This window comes from Simochromis diagramma, unplaced genomic scaffold (genome assembly GCF_900408965.1).
Source record: "Simochromis diagramma unplaced genomic scaffold, fSimDia1.1 OVJJ01000514.1, whole genome shotgun sequence".
NCBI lineage: Eukaryota > Metazoa > Chordata > Actinopteri > Cichliformes > Cichlidae > Simochromis > Simochromis diagramma.
Genome location: NW_024387346.1, coordinates 3,042,323 through 3,058,205, shown reverse-complemented (window position 1 = coordinate 3,058,205; position 15,883 = coordinate 3,042,323). Strand labels below are relative to the sequence as shown.

General features: G+C 40.6%; 1 protein-coding gene across 1 annotated transcript; it reads left to right on the top strand.

Moving 5' to 3' along the window:
- The first annotated feature begins 1,641 nt into the window (after positions 1–1,641).
- On the top strand, positions 1,642–9,440 carry LOC120718359 (CD209 antigen-like protein C). Its single transcript, XM_040006878.1, has 5 exons — positions 1,642–1,920; positions 2,049–2,595; positions 6,269–6,411; positions 7,461–7,564; positions 8,368–9,440. The coding sequence occupies exons 2-5, from the start codon at positions 2,385–2,387 to the stop codon at positions 8,510–8,512; spliced, it is 603 nt and encodes a 200-aa protein (XP_039862812.1). The 5' UTR covers positions 1,642–1,920; positions 2,049–2,384; the 3' UTR covers positions 8,513–9,440.
- The last annotated feature ends 6,443 nt before the right edge of the window (positions 9,441–15,883 follow it).

Sequence of the window (15,883 nt, the reverse complement as noted above, 5' to 3'; positions counted from 1 at the left end):
AATTATAAATATATATTTTAACTCAAAAGTACAGTTTTTAAATTTAACCCTAACCCTTGTGCGTGTTTTTTATTTTGACAGCGAATGCGCACCTGCGGACCACTTATGTGCAGCCCTGGTTATTTAGCTCATCATATTGCAGCCACAGAAATTCTTTTGTCCATGAAACCATAAAGCTGCACTTTCTTTTTGCCTTATAGTCTGATTTGTCATAACTTCTCCGTTTTGTGGTAAGCTTTTCTTTGGCTGTCACTTCTTCACCCTGACCTGTCTTATTTGGCTCAGCAGAACTAAAATATATATCCTGCTGCTTTTACACACACACTCACATAAGCTCAGCGATTCTCTGCGCGATCAACCTCTCACATGTTTAAGCTTGCTGCGGGAGATTTCACTTGTCGTGTTTGCATAGTAAGCTAACGATTAATAAGACGATGTCAGAGGAATTGGTGCACAAATTATCATCACTCACAGATCAGTACTGTCGCTCTCTATACACAGTTCGCACGATTGCAAAGTGAAAGCAAAAAAACAAGCGCAAATTCAAACGCGATTACAATATGTCACATATTGACAGTGGCTCACCAATGCCAATGACATAATTACCCAGCTACATTTCTGAAAGAATGCAAAAGCATTGACATATATTTTTCCTTCCTACAATAGCCCGACGGGCAGGGAAGAGATAGATTTTGGTAGCCCGACTGAAAAAAATCGCTAGCCCCGGGACGTCGGGCTAGCGATATTGCGAGCCCTGTATCTGATTGAGGAATCACTCATCTTTGGAAAAGAGAGTTTATTACAGAGAAATGTCTCTTTCCAAAATAAAAGCTATACTATCCGCTTCTTCTGGGCTATATTCTCAGCAGCATAAGGAGAATCATGTGCTAACAGCTGTCTAAATGACTCGGCTAAAGTTAGTAGCATGCTTGTTGTTTTTGTCTTTGCACTAGGATGATGTCGGCGTAAATGTGCAGTCATATTCGTTGTGTTCCCACTAGTGCTTTCAGGTTAATCTCGTTGAAATGACCTTAACGCCACAACACGGCAAATCTCCGTTAACGAGCTACCGCCGATCGCCCCGTGCATGGGGCTAGACGGCCAACACGTTAACGAGCTAACTGCGCTAACACACTAGTTCCCACCCATGTAATTGAGCATTGCATGGCACATCCAACATACTGTTTTACTTTAGTCCATGACTCGCTTACCTTCAGGGTCATACGTCACATGAAAACCAAAATAATTCCAAACGCCAGATCTGAATGAGGTCATGTTGCAAGGAGAGCTTAACTTCTGTCTCGCTAGCTTGCCCTGCGCTCTTCCTTCTGACGATGCTGTCTGTGTTGAGCGCTCAGTGGATCTGCGCTCGACAGTGCAGCCTAGGCGGAGTAGTCGAACACAGATTCACTGAGCGCTCAACACAGACAGCATCGTCAGAAGGAAAGTTGATAAAATAAATTACAAATGTTGTATTGTTCGATACATATGCGTACCGAACCGAAAGCACTGTATCGAACGGTTCAATATCGATACGAATATCGTTGCACCCCTAATATATATATATATATATATATATATATATATATATATATATATATATATATATATAAATGTTCCTCTCAAACCTCTTTTTTTCTTTTGCAGATTGTTTTCTCTATCCTTTCACATGGCTATATAAATACACAGGCCAAGAACAGATCCAGTTTCAGTGGTAGCAGCTGCACAAACCACATATTAAGCAGGTGATTTTCTCTGAGCATAAAAAAAACACAGTGAGACGTTCACACTTAATATGTCCTGTGCTGCAGAGCTGAGCTCTCATAACCACATCCACCTCCTTTCATGCAATGGAAGAAATTTATGTCAATACTGAACATCTCAAATGTGTCAACCCAACACATTCAACAAATCACACAGGTAAGAAAGAAGTGGGGTCAAAAAAAAAAAAGAAAAGATAATGGGTGTTTTAACATCTCTACTGTTTTACACTTTGTTGGGGTCCTTGTTTTATTTGATATATTTATTTATTTTTCCTGTCTTTTCAGGTCGAAGGAGCTCTAAGAGGAGTTTGTATTTGGTTATTATTTTGTGTCTGAGCCTGCTGAGTGTCTTCCTGTTGGCTGGACTTGTCACTCTTGGTTTCCTCTGTAAGTTGTGTTGGTTATTGATATCTGTTCTAATGATCACAAGCTTTTCTTTTTCTTTTTTGGATAGCCCATAGTTTACCATTTTCTAATGAAATATGGTAAACTTGGTAATGTTTACACAAAGTAAGACAAGTAAAACAGTTTAGGATAAAATGTTTTATAGGATAAAATTAATCAGAAGAAGTCGGAAGCAGTCAAAGAACAAATGCCTGGTGTTGTCTGAGTCTCAAAAACATGTCTGTTTTAGATCATGATTCAAGCAAACTTCTGTCTGCTATGAATAACCAATTTTCCTCAATGAGTGAGGAGAGAGACCTTCAAAATGCAAATGTCTCTGCCATGAGTGACCAAATTTCTTCCATAACTGAGGAGAGAGACCTGCTGCAAGCTGACCTCACTGAAATGACCAAAGAGTTGGAGAGGCTGCAGAGTTTGTTCAACCAGAGTGAGTCCTTGTCTGAGCTGTTGTGTGTCTTTGTAAAAGAGTTTACTGAGCGTTCCTGTTTCTTGTAAATTCACATTTACAAGACAAATATGACTGGTACAAAAAACACATTCCTTCCTGGAATACATTTCTTTTCGGTTTTGAGAATCACTTGTGTTTAAGCTGGGCTCTTGTTTTCATATTAGCGGTTAGTATTTTCACTGGTTATGTATTGTTTTCTCTGTTCGCAGTTTCTTTTATATTCTAGTTCATATTCATAGGTGGTATTCTAGTTGAGTCTGTCATGGTCCTGCGTCCATGACTCAGTGATTTTGTGTTTGTGTTTTTTATTGTTATTATTTTCATTATTATTCGTGGGCTGTTTTGGGATGGTTTGTGTTTTGGGATTTTAGATACTGGGTTCTGGGGTTGTGCTCCCTCTATTGGTCCCTGGTGTTAGTGTTCCCCTGTCTTGTCAGGTTAATCAGGTCCAGCTGTGTCTCCCACCTGTGTGTGGTTTCCCAGTGTCTCTCTGTGTACTTATAGTGTGTGTTTGCCTCTGTTCCTTGTCGCGTCGTCTGTGTTCATACTCTGTGAAATCCCCTGCGTGCTCTCCCTGCTGTTCTCCCTTCATGTCAGGTTTGCTACTCATTGGTGTAGTTTCTCCCAGTTTAGTTCATCCTTAGTTCTGTTTTGCCATCTCCACTTTATGCTTGGTATTGTTAATAAATCGCCCTCATGTCTGAGTAAGTACTGCATTTGAGTCCTCCTTCCACTCTTCACACGGCCGCTGCCCGAGCCGTGACAGAGTCTATGTGCTTTGGTTATGCAACATTTGTTTTTTCTGTCTTATAGTCATATCTCCATGTCTGTCCAGTTTCCCTGTTTAGTTGTGTCAGGTTTGTATGTCTTAGTCCTGGCCTCAGTGTTAGTTACATCCTTTTTTATTTACATAGTCTCTCATCCCATGTGCCTTATGATCCTTCCCCATTATATTATGTTATGAAATGTGTATTACATTTGTCTTTCAGTATTTTAGCCTTGCAACTACTCAGCCAAAACTGAACTGACTTAGTCCGCACAGGCATGCTATAATACTTCAAATATAACTTGGCACTCAGACGTTTAGGTGATAAGTTACAGCGCTGATGTGTGTCTTTTTTGTGCCATGATTATCCATAACCATGATTTTAATTGCACTTTGGAGAATGAACCCAGATCAAGCTAACACCAGAAACAAAAATGTTTGGGGGAATGAAGCTCCTTAATTATGCTCTTTCAACTTCCTAAATCACACATTTTTGATAATATAACAACATCTAGTGTTAGAATATTTATCTAACTATTTCTTTTGGCTTTGGCATTAGGTGATGTAATGGCTGGCAACAGACCATCACTGCAGTCGAGGTGTAATTTGTGAGCCACTGTCAAGCGAGTGACAATTTGATCTCACTAAACAAAATCAATGGAATATGATAATAGACTGAAAAAGAAGTCCAGAGGAATTAAAATTCTTTTCCCAGTTAATTAAATAGAGATCTAAAGATCATTACAGGTTATTTGCTGGTCTGGTGTTGAGTCGCAAATTGAAGAGCTGGTTCAGCTGCCACTCTGGTTAAAAAGGAGTAGGCTCCTGCATTCAGATGTCAATTAAATGTCCAAACACAAAAATCACAGGAGACGAGCAGAATTCTATGCCAGTTGTTTTATTGAACAACAAAGTTCAGCAAAACATAGGAAAAAGGAAAAAGCTCCCCCGGGGTGTTTGCCGCATGCGCACGCAGATCAGAAATCACACAAAACAGACAATAGCGGACAAAAAAGGTTCCCAATGCATATCGGACTCATCTTATATAGGGACAATGATCCCCCCCCTCCCATTTTTAGGTATACTATCATCCTCTATTTTTTCCTTTTCATCTTCCACTTATGATATACACGGTCCTACACCATAACGTCTTGAAAACCAATCTCATCCATCACTGCATAGGGTCCCTTTGTCAGCTTTATGGCCAAAGTGAGTCTGAAAGTCTACAGAAAGGCAGTTAATCAGTTAATCGATCTAATACCTTTGTTGAGCATGCATGCTAGACATAAGCTGCTATCCATGCTGAGTAAGGGTTATTTCATCGCCTTCTTGGTGTTTGAGGCGAGAGCGAGAACTTGTGCCTGCTGCAGAGGCCAGGTTTGTTTTGCTTATCGAAGTATTGAAAGGCTGTACGCTTCTGGCTTTAGTCATTCACAGAGCCGTCTGCTTTTACCTTACAGCCGTTCACATAACTGGATGCTTTTATCTGGCAGCAGGAAGGAGCCCTATGTTTTTTCCTTATAGCCGTTAGAGGGGCCTATGCATTTATCTTACAGCTAGTTGTGGGGGCTCATGTTTTTTAGCTTATAGCCCCAGAAAAGGCGGCAAGAACTTGCTTTTGCAGCCATCCAAACAACTGCATGCTTCTGTTGTACAGCCAGTTGAAGGGCAGCACACACCGCAAAGCAGTCCAGTTAAACACAGCTGCATCCTCCCGCTGCACAGCCATCTCAAACCCCTGCGTGCTTCTGCTATAGAATTAAATGCAGCTGAATGCCAAGAAATGTCCCATGCACATACCTTAGCAGTGCCAAGTTGAATTAACCCTTTGTTGGACTAGTCACAGTAGGCCATAAAGCTATCAAAGGTTTCTTACTAATCCTCACTGTTACATTTTTAAACAGTATTAATCAACATTTGTTCATACGACAAGTAGCACAGATATTTTTCATTAATACAATGGTGGATATATTTAACCTAAATATATGGGTCATGTGATTTGAACATGCAGGTTAAATGCTTAACACAGTGACTCCACTATAAAAACACTACATTGTGAGTATGCACAGTATATTTATGAGTATATATGATTACATGTCATATGAGCTGTTCGCACTAAAGTAAAAATCACCATCACTTATGTGGATACCCCTTTGGCGCCAGCTGCAAGGCTGGAGCTGAACAACAACACCCCGATAACGACTGTGTTTAGTCTGTTCCTTCCCATTCCATGCAAGGCCACCTGGGTTGGCTGGAAGACTGTTTACTTAGCCTAGCAGGGCGAAGGACACCGTCTCAGCTGAACTCTGGACACGCGCACACACATACATATACACTGATATGCACACATTCATCCCCCCTCCCTTTCCAAACGCCTTCGACGCTTATTCCCTTCCGATGCTGACGGGGATCAAGGAGACCAGCGCACGCAGGCCCAGATGTACTGTCTAAATCGGCTGTCTCTCACCCTTTACCCACCCCTGTTGCTTGTCATGTGTTTCTTTGGTGTATTAAGAGTTTTGTTTTTTTTTTTTTTTTTGTTTTGTTTTTTTTTTCTGTTCTCAAACTGATCTCCCTGTTGGAGCTCAGTCTGGGGGGAGTTATTTTTTTTTCTCCTTATCTTTCCTCATGTGGTGCATTTTCCATTGTTATACCTCTCTGACCTGTCTTCCCCATGTGATGTTTTGTGTAATGTATGTATGGTTGGAGGGTAAGATGGCGCCGCCATTGCGTGCAATAGGTCGGCAGCCTTATGAAATTTCCCCTTGTGGGACTAATAAAGGTATATCAAATCAAATATCAAATCAAATGTCTAGTGCATACAGGTATAAATATAATGATAAAATCCACAACACTGGATTCTCTTTTGCTTGATGTTTCTTCCAGTGAAAACGTGTCCTACAGGATGGAAAATGTTCAGTGGTGTCTGTTATTTCTTCTCTGGAATCTCTGGTGTCTGGGGTGAAGCTAGACGGGACTGTAGAGACAAAGGAGCAGATCTGGTGGTGATAGACAGTTCTAAAGAACAGGTACAGTGCATGTATATTGCAGTTAATTTATTCATTCATTTTATGTGTTTCTGTTAACCTTTCAACATTCATTCAATATATCTGAACATAAAACCCAGAAACATCTATTATTCGGTCTCACTGTGGAGAGCTATTCTGTATAGTACCAGGGTTATTATAGTTAACTAAAACTAAACAAAAAACTAAAAATAGATGTGACTTTTTTTTTTTACTTAACTGAAATTAAATAAAAACTAGAATAAAAGTTAGGTTAATTAATAGTCATTCTAAATTGCCTAAAGGTGTGAACGTGAGTGCGAATGGTTGTCTCTCTGTCTTAGCCCTGTGACAGACTGGCGACCTGTCCAGGACATACCCTGCCCCTCGCCCTATGTCAGTCTACATAGGCCCCAGCCGCCCGGCAACCCTGACAAGCATAAGAGGAAAAGAATGGAAGGAAGGATGGATGGATGGATTGATTGATGGACGGAGAATGAAAATTAGAACTAACTGAAATATTTTTTGAAATTGGAAAACCAACTAAAATAAATTTAAAAAAAAATATAAAGCTTAGTTATAGGATAGTTTGGGATTAGTTAGTTTGGTTAAAAATTATTAACATTGAAATAAATAAAAGGAAATAAAAAATTCATTAGAAAAAATAATAACTCTAGCTAGCACCAGGCATTTTCTGTGAATGTACATATGACTTATTGAAACCCTCAGTCTGCTTAAATAAACATTTTATGTAGTCAGCCAGCTAACGATGGAACAATCAGAAACATGAAGTGAGGAGGAAGAAAAAAGATAGGACAACAAAATGTAAAAAAAAAAAAACCCAAACAAGCAAGGGAGCTGAAGATGAAGGTATACACTGGTTCTCCACCCTAATGTGACCTGTGTTAGTTTTCAAGGGGCAAATAAATTTAGTTAATTGTGAGAAATGTGACAAAGAAATTAAGAATTTTCTTTTCATGTATTCAATAGATATGTTTAGACAAAACTAGTACAGACAGCACATGCCAAATTCTGGTTAAAAAATAAATAAAATGTTTTTTTATGTTAAACAGAACTTTCTCACTACAATCATCAAAGAAAACACTTGGATTGGTTTGACTGACAATGGAATGGAGGGACAGTGGAAATGGGTAGATGGAACTCCACTGACTCTGTCGTAAGTCTTCGCTTTGGTTCAGTTTATTACATTTACTGGATTTCCAGCAGATGTATTTTTTTCATGAACATAGATGTATGCAAAATAATCTCATCAGTAAGCTTACATGTCAGTCGGTTGAGCCAAAATAAGGGCAAAGGGTTAAAGATGGATGCTACTGACTACATGACAATCACGGGCGATTGTGGCTCAAGAGTTGGGAGTTTGCCTTCTAATTGGAAGGTTGCCGGTTCGAGCCCCGGCTTGGACAGTCTTGGTCGTTGTGTCATTGGGCAAGACACTTCACCCGTTGCCTACTGGTGGCAGTCAGAGGGCCCGGTGGCGCCAGTGTCCGGCAGCCTCGCCTCTGTCAGTGCGCCCCAGGGTGGCTGTGGTTACAATGTAGCTTGCCATCACCAGTGTGTGAATGGGTGGATGACTGGACGTGTAAAGCGCTTTGGGGTCCTTGGGGACTAGTAAAAGCGCTATACAAATACAGGCTATTTACCATTTTTTGGGGGGCAGAAGAACTCTGTTGCGACCTTTTAAACATTTCATGACAAATACATCGATCCATCCATTTTCTCCACCATTCAGCTTGCACACATGTCTTTGGACTGTGGGATGAAGTGACAGAGAACCCACACAGGCAGAGAAAATGCAAACTGCACACAAAAAGGACACAGTAGATTTGAATCCATGGAACACTGTTTACAACTGCACCAGACAGTGACATTGTCATATTTTTTTATAGGGAATTAAATCCCCACACTCAATTTCTTCGTCTTACTGATATGTTCTTATATAAAACCTTTGTTCTTTAGGAACTGGGCGACAAATGAACCCAATAATGGAGGCTCACCGAATAGTGAAGAAGATTGTGTGCATATAAGAGCTGAAGATCGGAGGACTTGGAATGATATTTCATGTACAGCTTCTATGAAATGGATCTGCAAAAAACTACCATAACACCACTGTACAGTTTCTTGGAGAGCATATATTTCTACATGTTTTAACTGTTAACTGTGATTCTTGTTCTATTCTACATTTCCATTTTAATGTTGTACTCTGTTCTGACTGTGTACATTTACTGTACTGTGTTTTTTAATGTAACCTTTCATTGTTACGCTGATGACCTGCAGGTTTATGTTCCTTTGACCATTTGAAATTGTGCTGAAGTCTCTAAACTAGAATCTTGTCTATCTGCAATTAAGGGCTGATTATCTGATAATTTCTTGCTCCTAAATACTGATAAGACAGAGTTGATGGTCATTGGACCACAAAAATTTCAGCACTTGTCCCAAAATTTCATCTTGAAAATTGATGACAGGTCTCAGAAATTGCAGGGATAAGGTAAAAAACTTGGGTGTGTGGTTCGACATGGTGCTCTCCTTCGAGTCTCATGTAAAAGAGATAACAAAGACCGCCTTTTATCATTTGAGGAACATAGCCAGAATCAGATACGTTTTGTCAAGCGACACTGCAGGGGTTCCTATCCATGCATTTGTGTCTTCATGTATTGATTATTGTAACGCTCTTCTTTCTGGGCTACCAAAGAAACGTTTCAGAGGTCCACAGATGGTGCAAAATGCAGCTGCTCGCATTTTATCAAGAACTGGGAAATTTGAGCACACTACCCCTGTACTGAGATCTCTTCATTGGCTACTTTGTCAGGTTCAATTAGATTTTAAGGTCCTGCTGCTCACCTACAAGGCTTTAAACGGATTGGCATCTCTGCGACCTTTTACACCTTTAAGTTCCATCCAGTGCTCCACGATCTCAGGACTCTGGCCTTCTAAAGGTTCCTAGAGCCAGAAAAAAGACCATTTTTAGTTTTTTTTTTAGTTTTTAAAACTAAGTTGAAGACACATTTGTTCACCCTATCCTACATGTTTTAATTCTATGGCTTTTAGTTTTTTAAATTCTTACTGTTTTTAACTTGTATTGTTTTTTAACTTGTATTGCTATGTATCGCTTTGATTTATTTATCTTTTTAGTTTCAAATAGATGTACAGCACTTTGTTTGAAAGTGCTTTATATAAAGTTATTATTATTATTATTATTATCATTATTAGGTGCAAATTTATATTCATGGCAAAAATAACCAATGGTTGTATGTTATTTGGTCAGCAGAATGTATTTAATTCAGAGAATCAAGCACAGGGCCTCATTAAGAAACATACAAAAATTGTATTTTTTAAGTACTGGTAAAAAAAACAAACAAACCAAATTTTAAAAAAGAAGAAGAAAAAGAGGGTGGCCCACTTTTGTCTCATTGTAGCATTACAGAAGCTACTTCAGTTTACTCCATGGTGTCTGTTAACAGGGCAAACATTTCAAAACACCAGCACAGAGTTCTCTGTAGAAATTCATGTAAGAGAGAATATAAAAGAGTATGACAGAATAAACTTTAAAATAATTTTTAATAAACTTCTGCTTTGCTTTAAAACTAAAAGTCTTGGTTGGTTTATTATATAAGAGCATCTAGTACCTCTTAAGTATGGCATTATTTTTGTGCCACTATTCTGAGCGCACATAAAAAAAAGTTTGCGGGTGCAAGTGTTGCATTTTGAGGAGAAATTTATTTTGAGCGAAGAAAAGCTGAATTTGAGTGAACAAAATTAATTGCTGCGTGCAAAAAAACACACACACACAATAGCAGCCACAATGTGTTGCTCGTGCTCTCAACATTTCTGCCCGTGCGCGCTCAACTCTTTCTCTACACCGTTATATTTGTGCCACAAAACCAGCCAATCACAGACTTGGATGAAAAATACCTGATTGGCTGTTCTGGTCTCCAATCAGCTCGAAATGACGAAATGCAATATCCCAGAATCCATTTCGTCCAAAACTCAAACGAGGCAATGGCGGAGGAACTTAGAGTGGCGGAGTTTGAAATATTACTCTTTCTGGGTCACAAAATAAACTTTTAAGATATTTTCATGCGAGAATGGTGCTGTGTGAACTTCAAATACCTGCTCGATTCATCAAGACATCACATGTTTCCATAACTACTCTAACATTTTCGGAGATGCCTGTTACCCACCAGCTGACCGGGTGGTCACTCGGGGTAAACATAATATATAAGGCTGAATTGACAAAAAAAAATCACAGACTACACCACCAGGTATTATAGAAAAAAACCCATAAAGTCTTTGAATGAAAACAAACGCTGTTGTGACAGTGATGTACAGTCTTGTTGGTATATGTATGATTTCTATACATTTACGTCAGATAAAAACTTTGGTTGTAAGCTTCAGATAATTATTTAATAACAGCCAGACATTTTAAATGAGAATAAGAAAGTGTCTCTTTGTGCCCCCCTTTCCCCGTTAATGCCCTACCTGGCCCCCCTGGCAACACTATGCTAGACCCGCCCCTGCACAGTTACCAGCTGTCAGCTACTTAGAAAAGGATCCTGGTGTTATTTGTCTCTCAGAAACAGTTCATAACTTCCCTTCAACTCATTCATGTCACCTAAAAGGTAAACCTGTTTCTCCTGTCAGCTCTGATGATTCAGTAAGGACATCTCCTGGTTTCATCTTCATGTTTCCCTCTCACCACATATCCAAACCGACATCATGACCAGCAGCTTTTACAGCTGTGGCTCCAGCAAACATCAGCTGATACTAGAAATTAATATTAAATAAATTCTAACAACAGCTGATCAAGGTTAAACGTGCTGCTGTTGTTTAGCGTGACAGCCGCTGGTTTCCTCTTTCTGGCGCAAAGTGGGCGATAAACAAACAAGAGAGAAAAGCCGATCAGCTGATCACTGATCAGTTTCATGATTTAAGTAGCAACAGGAGAGGGAGGGGGAGAGAAGAAGAGGCAGCTGACAGTGTAAATACACAGAATAACTCAAGCTTTGTGTCTTTTTCCATTCTAGCTGAAGTACGGGCAGTGTTGGGAAGGTTACTTTTAAAATGTATTCCATTACAGAATACATGCCCCAAAATGTATTCTGTAACGTATTCCGTTACGTTACTCAATGAGAGTAACATTGTTGGGTAGATAGCTTGTACTGGAAGGACTGTAAGGTGCTAGTTCAGGTTTGCAGCTACCACTCCCCGGAGTGTCGGCCAGAACACTGCTCAAGGCCCGGATGAATGTTCAGAAGGGAGACAATGAAGACACCGAGGATAGTGCAGACTCTTGTATTGACTTCACACAGTTGAAGGTAACAGGGATTGTCAGAGGAGCAGGTATTGCATACAGGTTTAGGTGCGTGGGCATGGGTGTGTGTGTGTGTGTGTGGTCTCTGAACGGAACAGAAAGAAAATACTACATTACTAAAGTGTTCACAACAATATCTCCAGAGTACATCAACATAAACACAGGCGGGAAATAAACTAACATCCCCTTTAATACCATAGGCCATATATTACCCACGACTCACACATAGACCCCTTGAGAGAGCTAACCAGGTACACAGCTATACCCAACCACACGGCAGGAAAGTTAGCTTAGCTTAGTTTAGCTTAGCACCCGCTAGCGACACAGACAGAAACATAGTCATTTCCCCCCTAACCTTGGTTACAGTCCCAAACACATCTTATTATCACATCCTCACACATCACCAACTTACGTTGCTCATTAACGCACACTTCTCACGGAATAACCAATTCTCTGCCAGTAATCTGGAGCAGAAAAGCTCAGGTGCTTTGCCCACGTCTCTCCCTGGACATAGTCTCTCATACAAAGCGGTGGGGTGACCTCTACTGGCCACTCTAAAAACTGCAGGTGAACTAACAACTGAACAGAATAAACCCATAACTACGGGGCCTTTTGTACAAACATATTCTGAATACTTTGGATTACTTAATATATTATCATGCTGTTTACAACTACGTGAATGTACTATTGCTGTGTGATTTATTACTGTTACTGAAGGTCCGCGGCTCCGAACTGTAGTAAAGGGACCTCTGACTAATACATCGGGCTCGTAGCCGAAAAATAGCTTTACTTTGTTGTCTGGGTCAACTTTGCTTGCGAGAGACAGAGAGAGGTGTTGAAAGGCTGCTCCAACGGAACTTATTGTTTTTGGAGGAAAACACCAACACGACAGTGTACAGTCGAGTCTTAATAGCTTACTTACAACTGGGCTCGTCAGGCACTCTTCTTGGCTGCAGTGGTTATTATTATATTTACATGCATCCAGCTCCCGTTTTTGCTCGATGACAGCTCATACTTTTCCTTTTTCTCCCTCCCTCGCTCACAGACACATAACGGGTATGGCAGTCCATTCTCCCTGCAGCACGGACTACACTGCCTATGATGCTACATTCTTTAGAGCTATACTTGTAGCATTCTGCCTATTAGCTTAGCACAACAACAACAAAAAGGCGCTCTCTCACCCAGGAAACACGCAGAGAGAGAGAGCGTCACCCTGTAACCATGGCAACCGTAACGCTGCAGCCTGGAACAACAGAACATGGCTGTCAAACAAAACCCAAACAGTCCTGACCCGCGACAATATGAAACAGGGAAGTACCGCCGTGTAATCCATTTATTTCAACAAAGTAACTGTATTCTGAATACCACCTTTTTAAATGGTAACTGTAACGGAATACAGTTACTCATATCTTGTATTTTAAATACGTAACGGCGGTACATGTATTCCGTTACTCCCCAACACTGAGTATGGGACAAACTGTGTTCCTTCTCAGCTCAATACGAAATGCGTAATATTTTCTCTGAATGCGGGACGATTCCGTTTTTTACAGGACGGTTGGCAACTCTACTAACTAACCTTATGAATAAAATAAAGTTCACTATCAGTAACATCATAGCACCCACCCAGCTGTATAGAAACTCCGTCATGCTAGCTAGTACGCAGTACGAGTTATTGTAACTGACTGTAAAAATTCAGCACAATGAAAATAAACTCCACCTAAACTTGGTTTATATCTGACCCAGATAGACTGCAGGTCATAACTTCTTACCTGAAGTTCAGGTCACCTGACACTCGGACTGGCGGCCGGCAGATGTATTTTTATACATCTGCCAGCATCTGGCCAATTCACCACCTTTCACTGTTTATACCGTTACAAAAAATAAAAAATTATTGGCCCATAAAAATGAAAAATCATTTGCCCAGTGGGCTGATGGCCAGTCCAGCTATTGTCGTGCCATGAGTTAACCCTTCACGTGCCAACTGTGGCACGTGTGCCTAGGGTTGCCGACCCCTGGTCTAGACGCTGGTGGTGGTGAAGACAAAGACTGAGGTTTGGAAGTTCTGACTAAGGTGTCTGTGAGGTGAAGATGGGGAAGAGGTGGGCTGCATGAATGAGATTCTGAAAGAGAGAATGATGGAGAGCGCAAATTTAAACTATGCAAATTGGCGGCTGATTAATTCAAAAAAGGCAGGCAAGAAGGTGATTGGGCTAGAAAAATTATGACATTAATGAGATTGCAAATGTTGAAACAAGGTTGTGATGTGGAGAATAGAAACACCCAGGAAAGCCGGAAGATGACATTTACAGCTCTTTCTTATTGAACTTGGGCATATGCTTCATTTAAACCCCTGAAAGTGGCAGTGTCTCTCCCAGAGCTCCAGTTTGGTGACATCTATGTGTATCTTGTAGAGAACTACTGCCAGAATGGAAGATTTCAAAGTATGGACAGCTACATGTATTTTCTATCTGGATTTGTAAATAATGCTGTCATGTCAGAGATGGAGAACGAGAAACTGTTCACCATTAAAGCAAAGGCAAGCACTACATTGCGACGTTACCATGTCGCAATGGTAACGTTGACTGAGGTTTTTTTTTTTTTTTCCAGTGTCAGGTAAATCATTTCTATAGTGTAAATTAGCATCAAGTTGGCCTGAAGTCAGGGTTAGCAGAGATGTTCACATGTTGGTGCTATACTATATGCCCTTTTGGCAGCTGTAAATAAATGTAAATTACACTGTAGGAGAAAGGACTGCAGTACTGTTTTTTGCATGTCCCAGGAGCTGTGACATCAAATGAAAACTATGAATTGCCATCCCTACTCATTAGGGGTGCAACGATACACAAAATTCACAGTTCGGTTTGATACTTTGGTGTCACGGTTCGATATTTTTTCGATACAAAAAAATGTTTATGCATTTTAATTTGTCATTTATTAAAATTATAAATATATATTTTAACTCAAAAGTACAGTTTTTAAATTTATTTTTGCTGAAACAACAAAATAATAATAAAAAATCTATCTGATCGAGAAATCACTCATCTTTGGAAAAGAGAGTTTATTACAGAGAAATGGCTCTTTCAAAATAAGAGCTATACTATACGCTTCTTCTGGGCTATATTCTCAGCAGCATATTAAACATATCAGGTCCCCATAAGGAGAATCATGTGCTAACGACTGTCTAAGTGACTCGGGTAAAGTTTGTAGCATGCGTGCTTGTTGTTTTTGTCTGCTTCCATCCTTTGCACTAGGATGATGTCGCTGTAAATGTGCAGTCATATCCGTTGTGTTCCCACTAGTGCTGTCAGTGTTAATCTTGTTAAAATGACATTAACGCCATAACGCAGTAAATCTCTGTTAACGAGTTACCGCGGATTGCCCCGTGCCAACATGTTAACAAGCTAACTGCGCTAACGCACTAGTTCCCACCAATTGATGCATTGCGTGGCACATCCGACATACTGTTTTACTTTTGTCCATGACGCGCTTACCATCAGGGTCATACTTCACAGGGCGATCGTGGCTCAAGAGTTGGCAGTTCGTCTTGTAATCGGAAGGTTGCCGGTTCGAGCCCCGGCTCCGACAGTCTTGGTCGTTGTGTCCTTGGGCAAGACGCTTCACCCGTTGCCTACTGGTGGTGGTCAGAGGGCCCGGTGGTGCCAGTGTCCGGCAGCCTCGCCTCTGTCAGTGCGCCCCAGGGCGGCTGTGGCTACACTGTAGCTTGCCATCACCAATGTGTGTGTGTGAATGGGTGGATGATTGTGTATAGTGTAAAGCGCTTTGGGGTCCTTAGGACCAAGTAAAGCGCTATACAAATACAGACCATTTACCATTCACATGAAAACCAAGATAGTTCCAAACGCCAGATTTGAATGAGGGTGTGGGAGGTTCAATTTGCCATGTTGCAACGAGCTTAGCTTCTGTCTTGCTAGCTTGCACTGCGCTCAGTGGATCTGCAGTCGACAGTGCAGCCTAGGCGGAGTAGTTGAACGCAGATCCACTGAGCGCTTAACACAGACAGCATCGTCAGAAGAAAAGTTGATAAAATAAATAAAAGATTTTGTATTGTTCGATACATATGCGTACCGAACCGAAAGCACTGTATCGAACGGTTCAATATCGATACGAGTATTGTTGCACCCCTACTACTCATAATGCAGCTTT